The 25,858-nt window shown below is 43.6% G+C and overlaps 1 protein-coding gene across 1 annotated transcript in view; it reads left to right on the forward strand.

The window, feature by feature from the left end:
• BUB1 (BUB1 mitotic checkpoint serine/threonine kinase) overlaps positions 1 to 25,858 on the forward strand; it is a 45,442-nt gene that overhangs the window by 6,769 nt on the left and 12,815 nt on the right. The window contains exons 7-13 of the mRNA XM_060248326.1: positions 201 to 250; positions 3,630 to 3,826; positions 10,698 to 10,855; positions 12,968 to 13,317; positions 17,829 to 17,881; positions 22,001 to 22,126; positions 25,026 to 25,124. Coding sequence (XP_060104309.1) covers positions 201 to 250; positions 3,630 to 3,826; positions 10,698 to 10,855; positions 12,968 to 13,317; positions 17,829 to 17,881; positions 22,001 to 22,126; positions 25,026 to 25,124 — 1,033 coding nt within the window. The remainder of the gene's footprint in view (positions 1 to 200; positions 251 to 3,629; positions 3,827 to 10,697; positions 10,856 to 12,967; positions 13,318 to 17,828; positions 17,882 to 22,000; positions 22,127 to 25,025; positions 25,125 to 25,858) is intronic.

Raw genomic sequence — 25,858 nt, forward strand, 5'->3', positions numbered from 1 at the left:
TCTTTGGCTCTTGCCAAAAGGCTTACACCTCATTGGTAACAGGACTGAAACCAAAGCTCAGCTTAGATTTTAAATATCTGGTATTCATCTTCCAACAATTCTTGTTCCTCTTACTCCTCCCCCCCCCAGTCCCCGGCTTAGAAATTGAACTCTGATTTTTTAAAAAAGTGTTGTTCTAAAGTTCCTATCTTACTTCCTAGAATCCAGCAAATTCTGAATTGTGTCCTGTTTATGGCGGATTGGAAAAAATGTGAGTAGTTGTTTTAAAAATGTACTTCAGGAGCATTTAGTTAACATGACTAAATTGCTTTAATCCTGAACACTTTTGGCTATATATACCTCCCTGTTCCTTGAATGTGGGAGAGAAGTTTGGCCGAGGCCAAAATAGTAAGCCTATTTTTGTGATGGTGCTATGTTGTGGCAGGTATTTCCAGGAAGAGATCAATCTCACAGCTACTTTCCAAGCTCTGTTTCATGGGTGAATGAAAATATTTCTATTCTCAAAAGCTTCTTCCATTCTGTGTCAGTTTACAAAGACTAATTTATGATTGTTGCTTTGTTAACTCATTGTCAGGTTTAATAAAATGAAAGTGACAGCATAAGGGGCATAAGGCATAAGGGGCAGAGGAGGTGAGGGTTACTGGAGAGGGAAACATGTTATACGTGTCTATATGCCAATGCTAGAAGTCTGTAACCCAAGATGGGGAAGCTAAAGTGCTTGGGATTTAATGACAATTTAGATATAGTAGTTATCTAAGAAATATAGTGGAATGAGGAAAATCTATGGGATACAGTCATTCCTGGGTATAAGCTCTATTTGGAGGGCTGGGAAGGAAGGGTTGCTGTTGGTATTGCGTTGTGTTATACATCAAAGAGGGCATTGAATCAAATGTTAGAAAATGTCAGGGAAATTAGCTCCTAAACAGAAGCAATATGGGTGGAAATACCAGGCTTTCAGGGTTACTTAAAAAGCGGAGGTGTATTGCCCACCTAAATAAACCCTTGAAGGTGATTTTGAGATGGAGAAAGAAATAAAGGAGGTGATTAAAGCAGATGATGATGATATACTGGGAGACTTCAGTTACCCTCATATTGACTAGGTAAACGTGCTCACATCATGATATAGAAATGAGATTCCTAGACAATGTAAATGCCTATGCACTGGAATAGTTAGTTGGTCACAGAGCCACCCCATGGGGTAGTAATCTTGGACTTGGTTCTGAGCAGGTCTCAAGACCTGATGAGTGGTTGTTGCACCAATTGGGAACAGTGACCACACACTATTAATTTCAGCATTCAGGTCCATGGTAAGTTACACCTAAAGTCCAAAATGGTAACATTTGATTTCAAAAGAGGGAACTTTACAAAAATGAAGAGAATCAGGAAACTGAAAGGCAAACACAAGAGAGTCTTAAAACCGCACTGATTGAAGCCCAAATAAGCATGCATTCTACAGATTAGAAAGAGCTGCTGGGTCTAAAGGAAGGCCTGCATAGTTAACAAAACAACTCAAGGAAGCTATAAAAAGTAAAGAGGCTTCTTTTAAAAAGTGGAAGGTGTGCCCCAGTGAATTGAGCAAGGGAGACCACAGGCTCTAGTAAAAGAAATATGGAAAAAGATTTTGAGGAGCAGGTTGCTAAAAGCATCGACAAACAATAATATTTTTTATTAATAGATTTGATTTATAAACTGCCCTCCCCCAGTATTTTTAAAATATATCAGATCAGGACACCAAACAGAGAAGCCGTGGGGCCTTTGGGTGAAAGGGCTAAAGGGATTGCTAAAGCAAGATAGGGATAGGCAGAGAAGCTCAATGACTTTTTTGCTTCTGTGTTAAGTGTGGGGCAAGTACCCATGCCACAGCTCCTGTTTTCAAGAAGGGAGTCTGAAGAGCTGAGCCAAACTGAGGTGACCAAAGATGACATTCTAGACTTGCTGAGGAAATTAAAAATGGATGTCTCCAGGTCCTGATGGCATACATCCAAGAGTTCTTAAGGAACACTGATGTGAGATAGGCAACATATATGGGTTAGTAGACAGGTGTTGTTAAATTCAGTTGCTGTATCAAGACTGGAGTATAGCAAATGTTACACCAATTTTTAAAAAAGGGATCTAGAGGGAACCAGGAGATTACAGGCCAGTCAGCCTAACATCTGTCCCAGATAAATTATTAGAAACTAATCAAAGATAAAGTTGTTAGGCTCATAGAGGATGTGGAGAAATGCCTTGTCTCAGCTGGCTTGTTAAAAGGTTCTGTCTCTGAGCTCAGAGACAAGCAGGAAGGGTGGGGAGAAAGGTGGCCCCTGGCATTACAAGAGCACCTGGGCTACCTCTTAAGAGATGCTAATAATAACAGCTGCTCGAAGAGACAATGGGCATGACTGGAAGCAAAGAGGAGGACTAAATGGACATTTCTCACAATAGAGGGAAGTAAGCATTGGGATCCCACAAAGATTGGCATTGGGGCTGGTACTGTTTTAATTTATTCATCAGTAATCTGGAACTTGGGGTGAGTAATGTGGCCAGGTTTGCAGATGGCACCAAATTATTCAAGATGGTGAAAACAAAGGCTGACCTTGAAGAGTTCCAAGAGGACCTCCACAAACTAAGTGTGTGAGTGACAGTGTGGCAAATGAAGTTCAGTATTGGTAAGTGTAAGGTGATGCACATTGAGACAAAAAATCCCAACTTCAGGTATATAGGCTAATGGGGTCTGAACTTGCTGAGACAGAGAGATAAAGATATTAAGGTTGTAGTAGATAGCTCAATGAAGGTGTCAACTCAATTTGCTACAGCAGTGAAAAAGGCAAACTCGATATTAGAGGTTATTAGGGAAGGGATTGCGAATAAATCTGCCAATATTGTAATGCCTTTACACAGCTCTACGGTGTGGCCTCATTTGAAATACTGTCTACAGTTCTGGTCACTGTCCGTAAGGATATTGCAGAGCTGGAAAAAGTACAGAGGAGAGCAATCAAGATGATTAAGGGCTTGGAGCATCTTTCCTGTGAGGAAAGGCTGAAGAGAAAAGAAACAACCAAAGAGGAACATGATAGAAGTTTATAAAATTATGGAGAGAGTTGACAAAGGGAAATTTTTCACCCTCTCTCAAAATATTAGAACTTGAGGGCATCCAACAAAGCTGATGGGCTCAGGATAGACAAAAGGAAATACTACTTTACCCAGAGAGCAATTAAAATGTGGAATTTGCTGCCAGAGGTTGTTATGGCCATAGGAATAAACAGCTTTAAAATGGAATTAGATAGAATCATGAAGGATAGGTCTATCAGTGGCTACTAGCTATGATGACTGAGGGGAACTTCCATGTTCAGAAGCACTAAACCTCTGAATCCCAGAGCCAGGAGGCAGTATTGGGGGAAAGCCTCAGCCTCTATGCCCTGTTGCTGGCAGCCTAGAGAAACTGGTTGGCCCCTAGATGCTGGACTAGATGGACCATTGGTATGATCCAGTAGGGCTCTCCTTAAGTTCTTAATATATGTTGACTGGATAGAAGTTACACACACACAGAAACACACACATTTGTTGTTGTTTGTATTGTGATGCCTTTATGCTGTGCCTATGGCTAGTCAATGCCATAAGTAAATGAATTGCTGTACTTTCCTACTCAGGGAACAGCCTCAGTATATAACCTCCATTTCAAAATCTGAAGTCTTACCAACATCATCGTCCAGTGCGACCCATGAGCAGAAAGTTATGTATGACAAGAATCTTCTTTATTGTGAAGGCTCCGAATTGTGCTTTGAAGAAGTTAGAGCCAAAATATACTTGAAAAGGGCTGAACGTCTGAGAAGGCACAAAGAATGGGGTAACTGCTATTTACTCTTTCCACTAGCCCTCATCCCATAGATAGAAATGTTACTAGATGGCCACTGCTCCACATTGTCTATTTGCTGCTTGGTAAATGGGTAACAATCAAGTCCTCTCCCAGTTTTAATTCTTGCCACTGAGAAATAACCCACATAAAAAGTTCATAAGATGCTTTTCAGAAACAATGGGCTTTAGTAATTTTGCAATGGAAGGGGATTGTGGACTGCCTCTGTCCATGCTAATAATTTACAATTCTAAACTTGGTCTCAGAGTGGAAAATCCGCACAATGAATTTTCCTAGAAATAGGATTTTGGTGGCTTTTTGGTTGCAGGGTGGGGGAAGAGAATATTACACTACATGGGAAGAAATCCTTGTGCCTGTAGAAACATTGGTCTGGATCCAAGCCAATAGGGCCGGATACATAAAAGGGAGATATTTTTTGCAAACTTAGTGTTCAATAAGAAACCCCAAATTTAAAAAATGGGGTTAACCGCACCTATACACCAGCAAAGCAATGTGTGTGCTTGCATATATATCACCTGTGAAACAAACACACATTCCAGAAATTGCCAGTGATGACCTTGCAATGTCACAGTTCCATTCAACAGGGAAATTTTTAAAAATGCAGAGTTGAGAGGAGGGGGAGAACAGGGTTGGGGAGGAAGGCAGTGAAGGGCATAAGCAAGAGGAGAGTACTTGGAGTGGGGGTGACATTTCCCCACTGCTGGAAGGCCCTGTGGATCCCCTTCATGTAAATTAAAATGGCTCACTTGAATGATTGCTGTCAAGACAAGGAGAAGGCTGTATCTTGAGTGTGAGCTCTAAAGGTATTAAGAGATTTATAATAGGACCAAACATACCTAAAACACCTTGGCAGTTGACAAAATAAACATCGTTCCATTCATAAGCTCATAACCTAAACAAGTCAAAGCTTTGTAGCCAGGAGGCGCTGCCTGCCTCAAGAGGTACCCCACTCGAGCTAAGGGGACCCTAAGCTATACAAAATGGAGTCTGACCAGAAACAGGCCAAGAAATACTTCATTCAAAATGGAGTAGAGCAGAGAGCTTGTTCTAGTCCCACCAAAAGGCTCCCTCTATACATGGCCCTCTTCCCTGCCTAAACGTACTGAATAATAACAATGGGGACTGCCGGTAAGTATTGCTCACACCCTAATCCTCAGCTCCTGATCAATGGCGTCTCCCTTCGGCCCATTATTCCCACCTAGCTAAGAACATAAGAGAAGCCATGTTGGATCAGGCCAATGACCCATCCAGTCCAACACTCTGTGTCACACAGTGGCAAAATTTTTTATATATACACACACACTGTGGCTAATAGCCACTGATGGACCTCTGCTCCATATTTTTATCTAAACCCCTCTTGAAGGTGGCTATGCTTGTGGCCGCCACCACCTCCTGTGGCAGTGAATTCCACATGTTAATCACCCTTTGGGTGAAGAAGTACTTCCTTTTATCCATTTTAACCTGTCTGCTCAGCAATTTCATCAAATGCCCACGAGTTCTTGTATTGTGAGAAAGGGAGAAAAGTACTTCTTTCTCTACTTTCTCCATACCATGCATTATCTTGTAAACCTCTATCATGTCACCCCGCAGTGGACGTTTCTCCAAGCTAAAGAGTCCCAAGCGTTTCAACCTTTCTTCATAGGGAAAGTGTTCCAGCCCTTTAATCATTCTAGTTGCCCTTTTCTGGACTTTCTCCAATGCTATAATATCCTTTTTGAGGTGCGGCGACCAGAACTGCACACAGTACTCCAAATGAGACCGCACCATCGATTTATACAGGGGCATTATGATACTGGCTGATTTGTTTTCAATTCCCTTCCTAATAATTCCCAGCATGGCGTTGGCCTTTTTTATTGCAAACGCACACTGTCTTCACATTTTCAGTGAGTTATCTACCACGACCCCAAGATCTCTCTCTTGGTCAGTCTCTGCCAGTTCACATCCCATCAACTTGTATTTGTAGCTGGGATTCTTGGCCCCAATGTGCATTACTTTGCATTTGGCCACATTGAACCGCATCTGCCACGTTGACGCCCACTCACCCAGCCTCAACAGATCCCTTTGGAGTTCCTCACAATCCTCTCTGGTTCTCACCACCCTGAACAATTTAGTGTCATCTGCAAACTTGACCACTTCACTGCTCACTCCCAACTCTAAATCATTTATGAACAAGTTAAAGAGCATGGGACCCAGTACCGAGCCCTGCGGCACCCCACTGCTTACCGTCCTCCACTGTGAAGACTGCCCATTTATACTCACTCTCTGCTTCCTATTACTCAGCTAGTTTTTGATCCACAAGAGGACCTGTCCTTTTACTCCATGACTCTCAAGCTTTCTAAGGAGCCTTTGATGAGGAACTTTATCAAAAGCTTTCTGGAAGTCAAGGTAAACAACATCTATCGGGTCTCCTTTGTCCACATGTTTGTTCACCCCCTCAAAGAACTGTAACAGGTTAGTGAGGCAAGATCTTCCCTTACAGAACCCATGCTGAGTCTTCCTCAATAACCCGTGTTCATCAATGTGTCTACTCATTCTGTCCTTGATAATGCTTTCTACCAACTTTCCCGGTGTTGAAGTCTGACTGGCCTGTAATTTCCCGGATCTCCTCTGGAACCCTTTTTAAAGATGGGGGTGACATTTGCTACCTTCCAGTCCTCAGGAACGGAGGCAGATTTCAATGAAAGATTACAGATTTTTGTTAGAAGATCCACAAGTTCAACTTTGAGTTCTTTCAGAACTCTCGGATGTGTGCCATCCGGACCTGGTGACTTATTAGTTTTTAAGTTGTCTATCAGTTGTAGGACCTCCTCTCATCTTCCGCAGTGAAGACGGAGGCAAAAAAATTCATTCAGCTTCTCAGCCATTTCCCTATCCTCCTTCAGTAATCCTTTTACCCCATGGTCATCCAAGGGCCCCACTGCCTCCCTGGCTGGTTTCCTACTTCTAAATATTTGAAGAAATTTTTGTTGTTGGTCCTTACGTTTTTTTGCAATATGCACCTCATAGTCCCTTTTTGCCTGCCTGATCACAGTCTTGCATTTGATTTGCCACAGCCTGTGTTCCCTTTTACTAATCTCACTTGGACTGGTTTTCCACCGCTTAAAGGAGTTCTTCTTACCTTTTACAGCTTCCATTACTTTGTTTGTTAACCATGCAGGCCTTTTCTTATGCCTGTTTGTGCCTTTCCTAACTTGTGGTATGTATTTTATCTGAGCTTCTAGGATGATAGTTTTAAATAGTCTCCAAGCTTCCCCAAGGGTTTTGACCGTATTTACCTTTCCTTTCAGTTTCCTCCTCATCTCAGTGAATTTACCCCTTTTAAAGTTAAACGTGGTTGTGGCGGTCTTTTTGGACAACTCCCTATTTATACAAACGTTGAAATCAATAACATTATGGTCACTGCTCCCATGCGGCGCAATCACTTTTACATCTCTCACCAAGTCTTGGGCATTACTTAGGACCAAATCCAGGATTGCCCCACCCCTGGTAGGTTCTGAGACCATCTGCTCCATAGCACAGTCATTGAGAGCATCAAGAAACTCAATCTCTTTCTCTCGACCAGAACACATACTGACCCACTCAATCTACGGGTTGTTAAAATCACCTATTATAACACAGTTTTTACGTTTAGCCGCTATCTTTAAGCCTTCCATCATATTATAATCGTCCTCTCTCTTTTCATTTGGTGGGCGATAACAAACTCCCATAGTTAAATTTTCTTTTGGGCCCTCTATTTCAACCCAAAGCATTTCTAAAAGTGAAGCTAATTCTCTGACCTCAGTCTTACTGGACCGTATATCCTCTCTGACATACAGAGCCACCCCACCTCCAACCCTTCCCTCCCTATTCTTCCGATATAACTTATATCCAGGAATCACCGTGTCCCACTGATTCTCCTCATTCCACCAAGTTTCTGAAATTCCCACAATGTCTATGTTTTCTCCCAACACTAAATATTCCAATTCACCAATTTTACTTTGAACACTTCTAGCATTTGCATACAAACATCTATAATTTCCCAGGCAAGCTAGGCCCGCCATCTTCCTCCTGCCGCCTCGAGACTCTGGCAGACAGTCCATACTGTTTGTCACCATCACAGTGGACAACTCTGGACTGTTACCCGGTAGAAAAATAGCAGCCAACCCTTCATCTCTTTGAGACGAGTCCTCCTGAACCAGAGACATTTCATCTCCTGTCGGCTTTCCCCCAAGATTTAGTTTAAAAATTGCTCTGCCACCTTTTTGATTTTAAGCACCAGCAGCCTGGTTCCATCCGGGGACAAGTGGAGACGGTCTCTTTTGTACAGCTCCTGCTTGTTCCAGAAAGCATCCCAGTGCCTAACAAACTTAAACCCTTCCTCACACCATCGTCTCATCCACACATTGAGACTTCTAATTTGTGCCTGTCTCTCCTGCCCTGCACGTGGAACAGGTAGTACTTCCGAGAAGGCTACCTTGGAGGTCCTGGCCTTAAGTCTCCCGCCTAGCAGCCTAAATTTAATTCATCCCTATGATAAGCCTTTCCTGTTTTTGTTTACCATACTGAGTTCTTTTCTGAGTGTCAAACCCAAACTGGTACTAAACCATCTAGTTACACCCTGGTCCACCCGTTTAGTGGACATATCTATTATTCTCAACTATGATTCCTTTCAGGAAGACCATCACCAGGCCATTAAGGACTCTATAGCCACCAGATGGTCCTCCACCCCTCAGAACTCTATATGAACTGGGTGAATACCAGTTCATTTCAGTGTGTATTCTGTACGGCACCATTTGCAGTCTGTCCCCCCGTCCCCCCCGTTACTCCTGTAATTGGGTCTATAGGGCTTGCTACGCTGGTCGTGCTTGCCCTTCTCGATTTTCCTGCTGAACAGACATCTCCTCTTCCGGATCAGGTGATATAACTCTCTACATTTCTCTATCGATAACCTCTACCCTTTCTAGCTTCTTGATTGCCTGTATTGTGTATTTGTGTGTGAACGTATTCTTTTTACTTATTTTAAGTAAACATAAAATCTATTTGCCTGGAGTATTCTTGCTTGAAAAGATTATTGAAGAAAAGATCCTTTGCTCTACCTTGTCTCCATATTGCTAATTTCCCCATTCTAAAAGGAGACACCTTGGCAAATAGAAGGGGAAGACATGGAAGTAGTGACAGATTTCACATTTCTGGGATCCAAGTTCACTGCAGATGGTGACTGTAGCCATGAAATTAAAAGACGTTTGCTCCTTGGGAAGACAGCTATGGCGAACCTGGACAGTATAATAAAAAGTAGAGACATCACCCTGCCAACAAAAGTCCATATAGTCAAAGCGATGGTATTCCCAGTAGTAATGTATGGCTGTGACAGCTGGACCATAAAGAAAGCCGAGTGCAGAAGAATAGATGCTTTTGAGATGTGGTGCTGGAGAAGACTTTTGAGAGTCTCTTGGACTGCAAGAAGATCAAATCAGTCAGTCCTAAGGGAAATCAACCCAGACTGTTCACTGGAAAGTCAGATGCTGAAGCTGAAGCTCAAATACTTTGGCCACCAAATGAGAAGGGAGCACTCACTGGAGAAGATCCTGATGCTAGGAAAGACAGAAGGCAAAAGAAGAAGGGGACAGCAAAAGATGAGATGGCTGGACAGTGTTACTGATGTAACAAACACAAATTTGAGCAGACTTCGGAGGATGGTGGAAGATAGGAGGGCCTGGTGTTACTTTGTCCATGGGGTTGCAAAGAGTCCGACTCGACTGTGCGACTGAACAACAAAAAAAAGGAGACATAAGCATTTCCCGTAACAGCTTGACTTTATAGGCCAAATTCAGCACCTGAACTGTGCATTCAAGGTTATAAGGAACCAGTGCAAACACAGTACAATGTAGTGCTAATGCACACCTTGCAGCCCACTCTTATCAGGATAACAAGAAGTGACATTGTGTGCTGGAGGAAGCTTCCAAACAGTCCAATGTAGACAGTCTCAGATGTGTATCATCTGTATTTGTTCAAAAGCAACCATCTTATCTGATGGGACTAATGAAAAACATTTCTAGCATCTGCTTTAATTGGGAATTACTGCTGCAGGGACAGGACTAAGCTGTTTCTTGTTGCCGTGTTACCTGGAGATGCATGTTTGAATTCTATATGCATTCAGCTTTGTGGGTTGAATACCCAGCAGGCAATTATGGTCAAGCACTACGTAAGCAGGAAGAGTGCTGCACTGACAGTCACATAGAAGAAAAAAAGTGCAATCTCCGTGTTGTCTTGCCCAATATAAAGTACTTGCAGTTTTCTCATTCTTTCAGAAAGGCTGTGGACTCATTTAATAAACCATGTTTGTAGTGTTTTTTATTTCAAAAACCAAATGAAAGTAAATTGTAAGCAGCAGTGTTTTATCCTTTCTGAACCTGGCCCTCAGTGTGTAGATAAAAAAATGGGTCCAGATATGAATTGGTGTGATTGTTCTACATACCCAGCAGAGCTCCTAAGTTTGCAGAAAAATCCCAAATTAGAAAATATAAGCTTGTTTTTGAAAAAAACAAAACCTGGAGAAGTGATGGTTTGGATCCGCCAAAGCGTTTCTGTGGATGGAAGGATTTTCACCAGTGGAGTGTAACTTTCTTGCCTTCACCTCCACCCAGCTGCAGTCCATTGATACTCCAAAGATGAAAATCCTTTTACCTTTGGGAATGCTGTGATAGATCCAGGCTGTCCTGTTGCAGAAATGGCAACAAACTGAGGCGAACCGAGATCATTGTGTGTTACTAGCTTTTAACAATAGCTAAGTGAACTGTAGGGTGGGATTGGGACCACAAGAAACATTCCTACATTCTATGCAGTAATTTTTTTTTTACACATACAGAGGATGAAGACAAAGAATTCATGAAAAAGAAGGAGAATGATCTTCTTGAGCTGCAGACGTTGCAACAGAAACTGTTTCTTCTCTCTCAGACATCATCCTTATCCCAGAACACTTTGCAAGGGCCATCCACTCACCAGTCCTTGCTAAGCACCACAGTGGTATGTTTATAGCACTGCATATTGGAATGTGATATGGAATTCCTTTATGTCAATGTGAGCACTCAGGTGGTGGTGTTGTAGTGATTAACTTAGCTTAGAGGTCTTGTTTATAATTTGTAAGGTCAAAGTTAGTTTCTTTAGAAGCTACTTTTCCTCCTGTATCATGTTAAGCACAAGTGTTCTAAGAATGCCATCCATGCATATTTTTATTTATTTTTATTTGATTTGATTTATTCCCCGCCGAAGCAGGCTCAGGGCAGCTTAACAACATTTAAGTGGCTATTCCAGAATCCAAGTTAAATGGGATTTTTATGGTTTGTACAAGTTATTGCTTTGGCGGGGGAGAGGTATTTTTTAACAAATGTATGAAGCTATCTTTTACTGAGTCAAGTCCCTGGATCACTTCATTCAAGGACTGTGTACTCTGACTGGCAGCTGCTTCCTAAGGACTTTTATTATTCCTTTAACTGGCTGCTCTGTTGAATCTGAGAACTTCTGCATGCAAATTTGTCAGTAAGGGATACTATCTGAATTTGCATATTGAGTCCTGAGGTACATTTATATACCTGAGGTTTACATGAGGTATATCAGGATAGGAGGGGATGCAAATTTAAAATGGAAAAGGAAAGGAAAGGTCCCCTGTGCAAGCACCAGTTGTTTCCGACTCTGGGGTGACGTTTTCACAACGTTTTCGCGGCAGACTTTTTACGGGGTGGTTTTGCCATTGCCTTCTCCAGTCATCTACACTTTCCCCCCAGCAAGCTGGGTACTCATTTTATCAACCTCGGAAGGATAGAAGGCTGAGTCAACAATCCTAAAGATGCCAGTTTGGTGTAGTGGTTAAGTGTGCAGACTCTTATCTGGGAGAACCGGGTTTGATTCCCCACTCCTCCACTTGCACCAGCTGGAATGGCCTTGGGTCAGTCATAGCTCTGGCAGAGGTTGTCCTTGAAAGGGCAGCTGCTGTGAGAGCCCTCTCCAGCCCCACCCACCTCACAGGGTGTCTGTTGTGGGGGAGGAAGGTAAAGGAGATTGTGAGCCGCTCTGAGACTCTTCGGAGTGGAGGGCGGGATATAAATCCAATATCTTCTTCTTCTTCTTCCCTGGGAGTAATCCCCATTGAAGAACATGGTATTAACTTATTAATAGAGTTAGGATTGCTCCCTGAATCTCCTATTGAAGTGTTGATGCAAGCGATACAATGGAAACACTTTACTTTTTAATAGTTTTCTCCTTTTATTTCATTTGTTGCTTAGTTTAAAGCGGCTCACGCTGTAACTTAAAATTTAGTGCAGTAAAGAACAAAATTAAAAATCAAATACAGCCTCGTTGTTTAGAACAAGCAGGCCATATAAAAATCAGCTACTCCAATCAGTGCTAGGTCGACAAAAGTTGCTTGGCATGGGGGAGCAATGGCTCTTCGTGGTGGGTGGGTGAAGCCTTGAGTGAGAGGGAGAGAAGTCTCTCTCCTGGCCAGGCAAATGTGCACCTTTTAATCTTGGTGCTGCCACCTCCCCTCCTGTGTTTATTATTAGTTGGCTTCTTGGGAGCGTTTTTTGGAGAGTGTCTCTGGTGCAAGCCCTCCCTCTTTCCCCTGGGGATTGGCTCAGTGCTCTGGGAGTGGAATGACAGCCCTTGAGAGTAGCAGAAGCATTCTGGGACTGGGATGACAGTTCCTGGGAACAGAATCTGTGCTCTGTGGCTGGAATGGTGCCTGTGCTTTACAGTTAATTCCAGACACCCCACCTCTTGTCAGTGCACTGGCTGCCAGAGCCCCAGCTGGAAGGGAAGGCAGGTATTTGTTTCAGAGAGGTTGTGCAGGCTTGCAATGCCCAGCCATTTTATGTTTTTCCCTGGTGGTCTGGCCCAACAAAGTCCCATTTATGTTAGATTTGGCCCTCATAACAAATGAGGTCAACACCTCTGGTTTAAACCCAATATGCTGACTTGTTGAAATGCCTGTAAGGTATTACGTACATCGTCTTTTAATTGTTAAAACTTATGGTGAAATATCAAAACCTACCCATTTTTGAAGTTGTAAATAGCTGTAATGCAATTGCAAAGCTGGTTTTGCCAAAAAAAGATTTTTTTACCCCCTTTGCATTTGGAAAGGGTTGCCCAGGTGCAGCTCCAGGTCTGCCAGAGTGGGCTGCACCTTCCCCAGCTGGATGTCTACAGCATTCTTTGACCCTGGGGTCAGGGCATTGGAGTTCATCAAGGCCTTTCAGCACAGCCACAGAGATTTCAGGAGCTGTGGCTTCAGCTCCGCAGCCTACTGAAAACTTCCAGAAACGGCAGGGGTCTATGTCAGTCACCATGGCTGAAAAGGATTCTTCCAAATCCAAGATCGATCTTGAGGAATGTGAGAGAAGACTGCATAGACTTCAGGTCGATACAGAAGATGTTGTGCAACCTCCTCAGAAACGTTCTGCCATTTCCCATGACTACCGCCATGTTGAGCAGTAAGTAAAAGAACTAGGAGTTTCATCTCCTGCTCCAGTTGACTTTTTTCTTTAACTGTACTGACACCTTTTGGCAATCCACATAAGCAGTAAAACCACCTATAATATGCATACACCACTCAATGGGCACACACTTCAGGTATATGATATCCATAAGAAGTCTGTGTTCCACACACATAGTCCCAGTTCTTTTATTGTTAACCCTTAGCATGGAATACTTCAAACCCCATGTCTTACTGAAGACATACCTGATAGGAGATGCAGTGGTACTACACTTAGACTATATGTGCTAAAAGCATGGGTGAACAGGGCTATCTTTGTAGCACACTGGTTATATGCTGGGTTTCATCAGCAACATCTAAATGTTAAATTATAGATGCATTAGCTTCACTAAAACATATCAGTCTTTAGTGATAATGGAGTTCAGTAACAATGTTGGCCTAATAACATCCTTCTCATGCTTTGTATGGCAGTTGAGATATATTGCTGAAGCTTCGTATAAGGAATTTCTACACTCTCTCATCCTTGTATCTGGTCATCTTTTCTTCTGAGTCTCAGGTGGCATTTCCATCGGTTACCATGTGATACCACAGTGCTAGTTTTAAAATGTTAGGGGGAAAATCCCTTACACAGTATAGTCCGTTATACTGCTAATGTTATGTGAACCAAATAAATTTGCAAGCTTGTGCTTTGAGTGGGATGATTACTAAATATCATACTAGAACAAGGGCAAGGCAATCCCTTTGTTGGCTGCTCAATATAGAATCATAGAGTTGGAAGGGGCTTCCAGAGTCCAGATAATAAGGATAGCATATTAGATTATTTTGCTTAACATAGGAGAGATGGGCTGGGCTCGTGTTATGGGTGCAAAGTGGAGGGGCAAGCTGGTGATCAGCAGGATCCTGAGGTGGGATTCTCTCCACCCTGCAACAGTTGTTTAAAATTAGAATCTGGAATAGGGGTGTGCAATTTTTTTAAATTGGTATTTTTCAGTTTAGGTCTCTTGGACTTGAAAATTTTGGTATTTCTGAAAAATTCCAGATCCTAATACCAGTATGGTATTTGAATCCAGGATTTTTATTTTTGAAATCCTGAATATTTTGAGGTCCAATAGACCAGAGGGAAAAAATACCATTAAAAAAAAGTCAAACTGATCCTGGGGCTGGCTTGGCTTTTCCTGCAGTGCGGTTTAAACCACAGATTGTGGAGGCCACAATCTGGAGAGCCAGTTTGTTGTAGTGCTTTGATTCCCCACTTCTCCACTTGCAGCTGCTGGAATGACCTTGGGTCAGCCATAGCACTCGCAGGAGTTGTCCTTGAAAGGGCAGCTGCTGTAAGAGCTCTTTCAGCTCCACCCACCTCATAGGGTGCCTGTCGTGGGGAGGCAGAGAAGGTAAAGGAGATTGTGACCACTCTGAGATTCAGAATATAGGGTAGGATATAAATCTAATATCATCTTCTGCACTGTAAAAGAAGTTGGCCTCAGGATCTACTGGGCTGCAGCTGGCCGATTGCTCCCCATTTCACAGCACAATCTGAGCTAGTAGGCACAATCTGCTCCCCTGACACAGCTGATCCTTAGGCTGTCTTCTGCAGTCCCTTTAAACTTTAAAGGGACTGCAGTAGAAGCCTGATGAACAACTGAGAGGCGGGAACGATCTACACCTGTAACTTCATTGTTTTTGTATCTGCTAGCAATTCCTAAATACCGTATTTTTCGGACCATAAGACGCACTTCCCCCCCCCCAAAAAAAAGTGTGGGGGGGAGTGTGTGCGTCTTATGGAGCGAAGGTACCTTCCTGGGGGGGGGGGCGATCCGCTGTCTCCACCTCTGATCCCAGCGCTTCCCCGCACCTGCCTGCCTGGCTCCAGCTTCTTTCAGCAGGCGCTGAGATCGCTCCACGTGGCCCCTCCCTCCACCCTCCGATCCCAGCGCTTGCTGTAAGAATCAGAGCTCAGCCAAGCTGTAAGGCAAGCACCCTCCCCCTCCGCAAACCCAGCGCTTCACAAGCGCCGGCTGCAGAGGGGGCAGTGTGCTTCCTCCTTGCCTGATAGCCTAGCTCGGTCTCTGATGCTTACAGCAAGCGCCAGGATCGCTCCCTCCGCCCTCCGATCCCAGCGCTTGCTGTAAGAATCAGAGCTCAGCCAGGCTGTCAGGCAAGCACCCTCCCCCTCTGCAAACCCAGCGCTTCGCGAGCGCCGGCTGCAGAGGGGGCAGCGTGCCTCCTCCTTGCCTGATAGCCTAGCTCAATCTCTGATGCTTACAGCAAGCGCCAGGATCGCTCCCTCCGCCCTCCGATCCCAGTGCTTGCTGTAAGAATCAGAGCTCAGCCAAGCTGTCAGGCAAGCACCCTCCCCCTCCGCAAACCCAGCGCTTTGCGAGCGCTGGCTGCAGAGGGGGCAGCGTGCTTCCTCCTTGCCTGATAGCCTAGCTGGAGCTCCGATGCTTACAGCAAGCACCAGTATTGCTCCCTCCGCCCTCCGATCCCAGTGCTTGCTGTAAGAATCAGAGCTCAGCCAGGCTGTCAGGCAAGCACCCTCCCCCTCCGCAAACCCAGCGCTTCGCGAGCGCCGGCTGCAGAGGGGGCAGCGTGCCTCCTCCTTGCCTGATAGCCTAGCTCGATCTTGGATGCTTACAGCAAGCGCCAGGATCGCTCCCTCCGCCCTCCGATCCCAGCACTTGCTGTAAGAATCAGAGCTCAGCCAGGCTGTTAGGCAAGCACCCTCCCCCTCCGCAAACCCAGCACTTCGCGAGCGCCGGCTGCAGAGGGGGCAGCGTGCTTCCTCCTTGCCTGATAGCCTGGAAATACGGTACTGGCGCGTCAGACTTCTGGCTCTTCCAGTCTTCTGAACTGCTCTCCTCTTAGATACTGTAGAGGAAAGGGAGGGGGGGATGTGGTTTGATGCTCCAGAATTTACAGGGGCTTTATAGCCCCTGGAAATTCTGCCGCGTCAAACATCTGGCTCTTTCAATCTTCTGAAGTGCTCTCCTCTTAGATACTGGAGAGGAAAGAAAGGATCGCTCCCTCTGCCCTCCGATCCCAGGATCGCTCCCTCTGCCCTGCGATCCCGGTGCTTGCTGTAAGCATCAGAGCTGGAGCCAGGCAGACAGGCACGGAGGAAGGAGGCTGCCCTCTCCACAGCCGGCGCTCGCAAAGCGCTGTGTTTGCAGAGGGGGCGGGTGCTTCCTCCGTGCCTGTCTGCCTGGCTCCAGCTCTGATGCTTTCAGCAAGTGCCGGGATCGGAGGGCAGAGGGAGCGATCCCGGCGCTTGCTGTAAGCGTCAGAGCTGGAGCCAGGCAGACAGGCAGGGAGGAAGCACGCTGCCCTCTCCGCAGCCGGCGCTTGCAAAGCGCTGGGTTTGTGGTGGGGGCAGTGTGGTGCGATCCCAGCGCTTGCTGGAAGAAGCTTGAGCCAGGCAGGCAGGCGCGGGGGAAGCGCCGGGACCGGAGGTGGAGGCAGCGGATCGCCCCCCAGGAGGAAGGTGCGTCCTATGGTCCGGAGCGCCTTATGGTCCGTAAAATACGGTATATCCGGGATTTTCTCTGGATTTTTTCCCCTGGTTTTCAAAAAAACATTTGGAATGCTGAAATATAGCTGAAAAATACTGATAAGGGTAGATCCAAATGCACACCTCTAATCTGGAACAGTTATTCTGAGAGTGAAGCTCTCCCACTGATGTCCTGATGCCCTGCTAAGACCCTGCTCACAAATAATCTTTTATGAGCAGAAGCCATATTGATGGTATTTTCTGTAATGCAGTTGTATTCTTAAGTGTGCAAACTATGGATACGTCGTGCTGACATTTTAAAAGTTGTTTTATTTATTTAATTCGATTTTTAGCCCGCCCTTCCCATAGGACAGGCTCAGGGTGGGTTAATTTTATTTAGTCCCTTATTCCCATGCGTAAAAAAGAAAATATCTGTATGCAGCATTTGCAGTACATCCGGCCATTACTCTTCTCCCCTGCCTCTTCTGCTTTCTCACATATTTATTTAGCAGATTTATATTCCACTCTTTCCCATAATGGGCTCAGGGGAGATTACAGACATAATAACTAACTGTTAAAAACTCAACAATAAAATAATAAAACAATCAAAACAAGAACGACAAGATAAAATACAGCATAGGTGGTGCGGGCACATTTTACAGATCAAAAGATAGATATCACAGATGTTGGCCCGAAATCTAATAGTCAAGATGGTAAATTAATACATCATTGTAGGGGAGGACAAATAGATAGTGTAAGCAGTGCAGTGAGGATGTCCACTTGCCTCAGCCAAAAGCTTGGCAGAATAGCTGTGTCTTGCAGGCCCTCCGGAATGGTAATAAATCCAGTAGTCTTCAAGGTAATTGTTTGCATGTTGTTTAGCACTGGAATTAAAGAAGGGCTGTCTACTTCTGCATTAGAATATTTATTCAGATTTTGGCATCCCTTTTAAGTCCTGTAAGAATGTTTTCTTTTGAATGGACCTGATGCTGGAGAACTTCAGTGCTCTTTTTTCCTTGCAGGCAACTGAATGCTTCTGAACAGAAGCTGCCGTGTTCTGTGGAAATGGGAAATGGTAATTAATCAGCTGTCCTGCTATCTTTATAAGAGTTTCTGAGCCCCCGCACATGTATTAGCGCCAGGATCCTGTAACCTCAGAGGCCACAATCTAGGGATTACCAGTTATCAGACTCAATAATAAAGTGGTCTCCATCACTCTGAAGAGTTTCTCACATATGAAGGAGTTGGGTCTGCATATAACATACTGTATGAACATGCAAACTCCAAAAAGAAAGACAGGAGAGGAGAGGCAAAAACAATGTGACCAAAGTGTGGAGGCCCGGGGGCTTACCTCAAAACAGCAGTTGTCTTCCTATCGAGACAAGGATTCACTTCCTAGATAGGATTACCTAGTTGCCCAGGCAGTGTTGCGGGGAGCCATTGGGTATGCTGGGGGCTCGCCTTGTCCTGCATGTGGACCCAGCCACTGGGAGGCTGCCAGGAGATGGCAAAGTGGCACTAGCGCAGCACCAGCCACACCATCACTCACCTGGGCTGGTAAGCAGAGCAGACATGTATGGGGAACATACAACCTCTTATCGAGTGAGTGGGTGGTGGCAGTGCAGGTGCTCACAAGCAGGCAAAAGGCAATGCTGGTGCTTTGCTACAGGCCTTGTGGTAGGTGCAGGCCTCATGATAGGTGGAAGCAAATCATGAAGGGAAAAAAGATCAGTTGTGGCTAAAAGCAGAGACGAGAGTCAGGAATGTAAGGTAGGGTGTGGCCTAAGGCTATACTACCACCACCCAAAATCTCCATTCCAAAACTGGCAACCCTTGTTCTCACCAATAATATGCCAAACTTTGAAAGTGGAAGGTGGGCAACTTTACTGAAAGACAACCAGATGGCTGGGGACACCCTGAAAGACTAACACAATTGCCTGCTTGAAATCAAGGTTGCCAACTGCAGCTTGCAAAGATTCTGGCAGTGGGAGGAATTTGGGGACAGGAGGGAGCTCAGTGGGGATGCAGGGGCATTGGTTCTTCCCTCCAATGCTGCCATTTCCCCCAGGGGAAGGAATCGTTATCATCTGCTGATCAGTTGTAGTTCTTAGAGAACTCCAGGCTCAACCTGGAGGTTGGCAACACTAGCTAGAATGCATTGTTCTTTAAGGTACCAGGAATGAAGGGGGGGACTTAACCCTCTAAAATGTATCAAGAACTAAAGAAGTAAGAAAGCAAGTACAGGGCTAATTGTTAAAAACATATATATCCTAAATGTAATCAAAAACACACACATATATTTATCAAATGGTTAAAAACATTTATGGGCCCAACTGTAGCCTCGTTACAGAATAAAAAATACCATATATGCAAGTGGGAACTATTGCATCATGCCATGTTTTGGCCCAGATAGGCTTTCTTCAATGCCAGCAATATTAGTACATATAAACACAAGACACAATAATAAAACAGTGAACAAATTGATGTAGGACCAACTTTTCTAATAAGAATAAGAATCAATGTACACAAGGTGGGAGAGTGCTTGAGTCCTCCTAGAGGCTAGCCTTGTGCCATATTCACATGCATACGTGCTGAATGATATTAATATTGTACACCTTCCTATTTTGGTCCAAAAAATACAGGTATAGACAAATGGTCAGAGCCAAGCTGTGATCACACACACTAAATAATGCACTTTCAATGCCCTTTCCAACTGGATTTTACTGTGTGCACTGGCAAAATCCAGTTGGAAAGTAGATTAAAAGTGTGTTATTTAGTGTGCGTGATCACAGCCCTCTAAATATTGAACATATGTGTTTTTAGCAACTGGGCCTTTACTTGGTTTCTAACTTACCTTTTTTGTTCCTTATTGGTCTTTAAGGCACTGCTGTGCAATATAAAATGTTATAGCAAAAGTAATTAAAAAGTAATTGTAATAATCTTCTAAAAACAAATTCATGCGATAGTCAAATCAGGCTGTCTCACAGCTTTAAGGCTAGAAGCTCTTAGCTCAAGAAGTACAACACTCTGCAGCTTAAAACAGCTTTAACAGAATTAAAATTCTTACATTTTGTTACTTTTGCCATAAAAGTTACCAAGAAACTTATGCAACAAAATATTTTTAAAGAAATACATGGACAATTGTAACATTAATTAAATGTAGCAGAGAATAGAAAGAAGCTATTTGTAGCCCTTCTTTTCATTCTCCTCCAATAAAACCAGAGCTTTTGGGAGAAAAGCAGCTTTTGCCTGTTTCCAGAACGATAAAAGGGGCCAGTGAAGCCTTTAAGATGATGCTCTGTAACTGGGACAAGCAGAGCTCTAGTGGAAGCTGCCTTATATAGAGTCAGAATATTTGTCTCGCTCAATATTGTCTACTTGTATAGGCAGTGGCTCTCCAGGATCTCAAGCAGAGAGAGCATCTACTTTTCAACATCTGTAGTCTGAGATTCTGTAGCTGAAAATGCCAGATAGTGAACCTGGGACCTCTTGTGTGCAAAGCATCCGTTCTGTCATTGAGACATGGCCCCTCGTTGGGGGCTGCTTTTAGTAATCATTTACTTTACCTCTAATAGAGGTGAAACATGAAGCCTTGCCTTCAGACCTCTACCTGATCACGTGGTGAAGTTCATACAATAGTAATTGTTTATGGAATTCTGACCTAGGCCATTCAGGATTTATAAGTCAAAACCTCAGAACTTTTAAAAGCTTGCAAAGATACCAAACAAAACACACCTGTGGAGTTTGTGTCTAGATTGTGTGCCATCAGTTGACTAAACACAATCTGCCTGAAACCTTATAATACAAGAACTCGTGGGCATTCAATGAAATTGCTGAGCAGTTGGATTAGAACGGATAAAAGGAGGTACTTCTTCACCCAAAGGGTGATTAACATGTGGAATTCACTGCCACAGGAGGTGGTGGCGGCTACAAGCATAGCCAGCTTCAATATATACATTTTTTGGCCACTGTGTGACACAGAGTGTTGGACTGGATGGGCCATTGGCCTGATCCAACATGGCTTCTCTTACATTCTTATGTTCTCAGTTAATGCAATAATTTGTATGTTTCCTTGGGATTAGATGCTTCTGTTCTTTAGTGGGATGTATGCTAATTAGGAATGTGCAATTTTTAAAAATTCAGTATTTTTTTTTTGTTCAGGTTTATTAAACCCGAAAAAGTTTGATGTTTCCAAAAAATACTGGTATGGTATTCAGATCTGGGATTTTTCAGAAATCCCAAATTGTTCCAAATTGTTTCAAGGTTTTTTGCTGCTGCCTGTAAAGTTCACAAAGATATTTTATGTAATACTTTAGTTTCTTAAAATTACTCATCTAACTTGTAACTGTCTATTTTAATTTGTTTTTATATCCCATTTAACTGATGGACAACTTTTAAAATTCTGAGCAGTGTGTATAATGGTCTGTGCTGGTCATAGACCATAAGAAATAAATTGATTGATTGAAACTGTTTCAAGTCCAATAGACCAGAGAAGAAAAATACCAGATTTTTTTTAAAAGCCGCCCAGTTCTGGGGCTGACTCGGCTTCTCCTGAAGCCTGGTTTAGACTGCTCTGTGGGAGAAGCCAGTTCCAGGATCCGCCTGAGGCATGCAGATCCTGACTGGGACAGCTTCTCCTACAGCCCAGTTTAAACCGAACCGCATGAGAAGCCAGCCCCAAACTGAGCTGGTGGGAACAGTCTGCTCCCTCTGGCACAGCTGATCTTGATCATCAGGCTGTCTTGATCAAGAGGCTGTTAACTGTAAAGGCACTGCAGTAGAAGCCCAACAAAGCTGAGAGCTCCTCTGTTTTCTGATCTACCAGTAATTCCTGAAGATACCTGGGATTTTTTTCAGGAAAAGAAATTTTTGTTTGTTTTCCTGAGAAAACCCATAAACTTTTGGAATGCTGAAAAATACCAATAGAAATACCCCAATACTAATTTTGAGTTAGCAGCTACTGAAAATTGCAGCTTAAATATTAATTTTTTAGCTCCTTTGAGGCCTCTCATCAAAAAGTGGGTTGTAAATCTTTATATAAAAAATAAAATATTGTTGGCATTTCATTGTGCAACTCTTGTGTATCTTTTGTGATAGTTATGCATAGTAATGGAATGTGCGCATAGAACAGAATCAAAAAATTGAAACCATATACCTTGCTGTCACATTCTTACTGCTTTTCTTATTGGTTCAGTATCAGGTAGCCGAAACGCTTCTATTTTACTTAGTAATCAACAAGCCACCCCAAATACATCAGCAACGATGCAAACTGCTCCATTAGTACAGCCATCTCCTACTGTTCACACTAAAGAAGCCTTGGGTAAGTATGTGGTTTCTTTTCAAAATTCAGACTCTCTGTTGAAATGGGCTACAGATTTACAACCTAAGCCAGCCTTCCACTTAACTTAGTTGAATGTTAATGGGAGAAAATGGTGTTTGTGTGGTTTCTGCTTGAGAGAAATACACATGAAAACGCTTTGTATTGAGTTTATCTAGGCCAGTGTTGTCTGCCTCAATTGGCAACAGCTTTCCAGAGTCTCTGATAGTGATCTTCAATCAGAGACTCTTTTACACAGCAGGGCCTAGGAGAGCCTTCTACTGGCTGCCACCACTCTGGTAAGGGTCAGCATGGGAGGTCCCTGAGCACCCAACCACCCTTTTCTTTTTTATTAGTAAATACCTCTTAACTGTGACCAGGAAGACATGAGGACCCAGGCAGGATAACCACAACAACAATTACTTACAGTGCTCAAATAATGTGGGTAAAAACAGTGAAATATATATATATACACTAAAGGTGGGTGCAAATAAACAGAAGCCCTGGTGCATTTAGCAAGACATTCCCTGCTCTAATACCAAAACTCACCACCTCCCTTGGGTGAGGGATCTCTTCTTACTGCCTGTTTGAGAGAGCACTCCTCTGTCTGCAACCTCTCAAAGAACTCCCTGCCTGCAGCCTCTTCAGGAAAGAACACCCTGTCTGTACTTGGCCCCTTTATGTTTTCCTCCCAAGTCCCACCCCTCTCTGGGCTAGTGTCAAGCAAGCAGATCTCAAAGTAACCAGTCCTTGAGTTGAAACAAAGTATGGTTTTATTGATAATCCATGTGCTTCTATTGAGCCAAGAATTGGAACTGATACAAAGTAACAGTAGAATGCACACTTAAAGGTGCTTCTATTGAGCCAAGAATTGGAACTGATACAAAGTAACAGTAGAATGCATACTTAAAGGTGGCACATCAAAGGTTTCCTAAACATTGCTACAATCACTAAACATTTCTGTATTCACACCTGAAAGTTCACACGGTTCCCTTCTTTATCACCTCTGTGGTTACTCTTCCTGGGTCCAGGCTCTGCCTGGGAAATTGTCCCTGGGGGCTTTATCTTCAAAGGCACATTCCTGCATTTGTTAGTAAAAGCAAAAGAGGCGCCGGCTAATTCTCTACTTTGATGTGCCTCAGCTTTGTTTTAGGGTTAGTAACAGTTACAGTATGGCAGTTATATTCTGATAAACATAGACAGTCATAGTAAGATAAAACATTGCTTGACATACTGCCCCCCCTAAGCTCCTGCTTGGGGTTTGTCTGGGTGCAGTAGGTAAAATCTTTTGAGAAGGAGGGGGGCCCTAAGGTCGGAGGATTTTACCCATTCATCACAGCTGGGGGGAAAATATTTCCAATGGACTAAGTAATATAGTACCCCCCTCTTCTTTTTGGCATCCAACACCTCCTGGACCTCATGGTGACTCTGACCCTTCAATTGAATAGGTTTGGGTTCTGGAGGGTGGGGATGTAAGCTCGTAGCCCCCGGATCTTTCCGAAGAAGGCTGCAATGGAAAACGGTGAATTTTACTAAACAGTTTAGGCAGCTGTAACTCCACTGTTACTTTATTGATCACCCGTTTTATCTTGAACGGCCCCAAGTATTTGTAGGCTAGCTTTTTGGATGTTTGTGGCAATGGTAAGTTCTTGGTGGATAAAAATACTATCTCTCCCACTTTGAATTCCCACTCCGGAGAGTGCTTTTTGTCAAAGTGTGTTTTTACCATTTTCCTTTTTACCATTACCATTACCTTTTTACCATTTCCAGGTTGTCTTGGATTACAGCCCATCCTTTTCCCAACGTTTCCCCCCACTGCTGGCAAGAAGTGGGGGGTTGGGCTCCACTGTTGCTGGGTGACAGTGGGAAGGGTTTTCCCTCATAGCCATTTACAATTTTAAACGGTGTTGTTTTGGTGGAGCTGTGGAGGCTGTTATTGTACCCATATTCAGCAAATGGCAGTAACTCCACCCAGTTGGACTGCTGGTAGTTAACAGCACCGTAAATATTGTTCTAGAAGGGCATTCACTCGTTCCGTCTGTCCGTCCGTCTGGGGGTGATATGCAGAGCTTAGCCCTTGTTCCGTGCCTGTTAGCTTACAAAACTCTCACCAGAAGTTGGCAACGGACTGTGGCCTTGAGTTGAAACAAAATATGGTTTAATTGATAATCCATGTGCTTCTATTGAGCCAAGAATTGGAACTGATACAGAGTAACAGTAGAATGCATACTTAAAGGTGGCACATCAAAGGTTCCCTAAACATTGCTACAATCACTAAACATTTCTGTATTCACGTGTGAAAGTTCACACGGTTCCCTTCTTTATCTCCTCTGTGGTTACTCTTCCTGGGTCCAGGCTCTGCCTGGGAAATTGTCCCTGGAGGCTTTATCTTCAAAGGCACATTCCTGCATTTGTTAGTAAAAGTGAAAGAGGCGCCAGCTAATTCTCTACTTTGATGTGCCTCAGCTTTGTTTTAGGGTTAGTAACAGCTTTGTTTTAGGGTTAGGGTTAGTTATATTCTGATAAACATAGACAGTCATAGTAAGATAAAACATTGCTTGACAGCTAGTTTCCCTCCAAAACCTTGCCACCCAATCAGAGGGACAAAAGGGACCCTGGAAAATAAAGGCTTTCTGTAATAACTCCTAGGCAGTCCTCTTTGGAGCCTGTAGGCCTCTCTAGGTCCAGGATCATGACAGACCTTTTTGAACTGAAGGAGGAAGGGTTGAACTTGGACTTTCTGCATGCAAAGTGTGTGCTCTGCCACTGATCTTCTCTTAGTGAAGAATATGGTCAACGATTCTGTTGTGCCTCATGAAAAGCTGCGTCCTTCTTGATATAAATGTGGGGCTAGCTGTTATGCATGACCACTGAATACTCTTTTCTTACATGGTCTAACTAGGTTTCATTATGGATGAGTTTCACGCACCTTCATCTAAAGATTCCACTATGGTTTCTGAAACAGAGGAGGATGAATTTGAATCCTATTGTAGAAGTCAAGGTATGACTAGTTGATTGACTGATGTCAAGTTGATTGATTGATTGATTATGTGACTTCCCTCACATGTTGTAAGGGTTTTGTTGGGGGGGGGGGTTTGGAGGGGGGAAGGATGGTCTTTAAATGCCAAGATCTGGAGAAGTGAATTTGTGCTTTATTGAGTATGCTTTCGGTAGAGTCAGAGGTCCTGAGCAATGCTGTGTGTGTTTAATTCCTTAGGATGGTTTAACTTTGAGAAATAAGCATGCCTAGTGATGGCTTTGCAATGGAAGAAGAGAAGAAAATGCTTTTTAAAAATAAAGGGTTATTTTGCTTCTTGGACTGTAGGTGTCAAAGCACTCCTGGTTGAATTGTGAAACAAGACAGACTTTCCACCACTTCTGCCTTCTAAATGACTTGCTAGGGCAGTGAAAGGAACAGAAACTGTTTTGGAGTCAGTAGTATGTAAAAGGACATTTCCCCTAGGCACAGGGATTACCTTTAGTTAGACTTGCTAGCATTCACCTGTAGAAGCTGTTGTCAGTGCTAAGGTTGAGCTCAAGGACAAATGAAATAACTTCTTGAGAATATACAAAATGCCTTCCTTCCTGTTGAGTCGTTAAAGTTAGCACAGGCACATCTGGAAAATGTTAAGTGTATTTTACGTTAAATGTATATTAGGTTGCTGTTTAAATGTATTTTATGTATTGTTTTAACTTTTTATCACTGTAAATTTTTATCACTGTTGTACACTGCCT

The sequence above is a fragment of the Heteronotia binoei genome, chromosome 1 (genome assembly GCF_032191835.1).
Source record: "Heteronotia binoei isolate CCM8104 ecotype False Entrance Well chromosome 1, APGP_CSIRO_Hbin_v1, whole genome shotgun sequence".
Classification (NCBI taxonomy): Eukaryota; Metazoa; Chordata; class Lepidosauria; order Squamata; family Gekkonidae; genus Heteronotia; species Heteronotia binoei.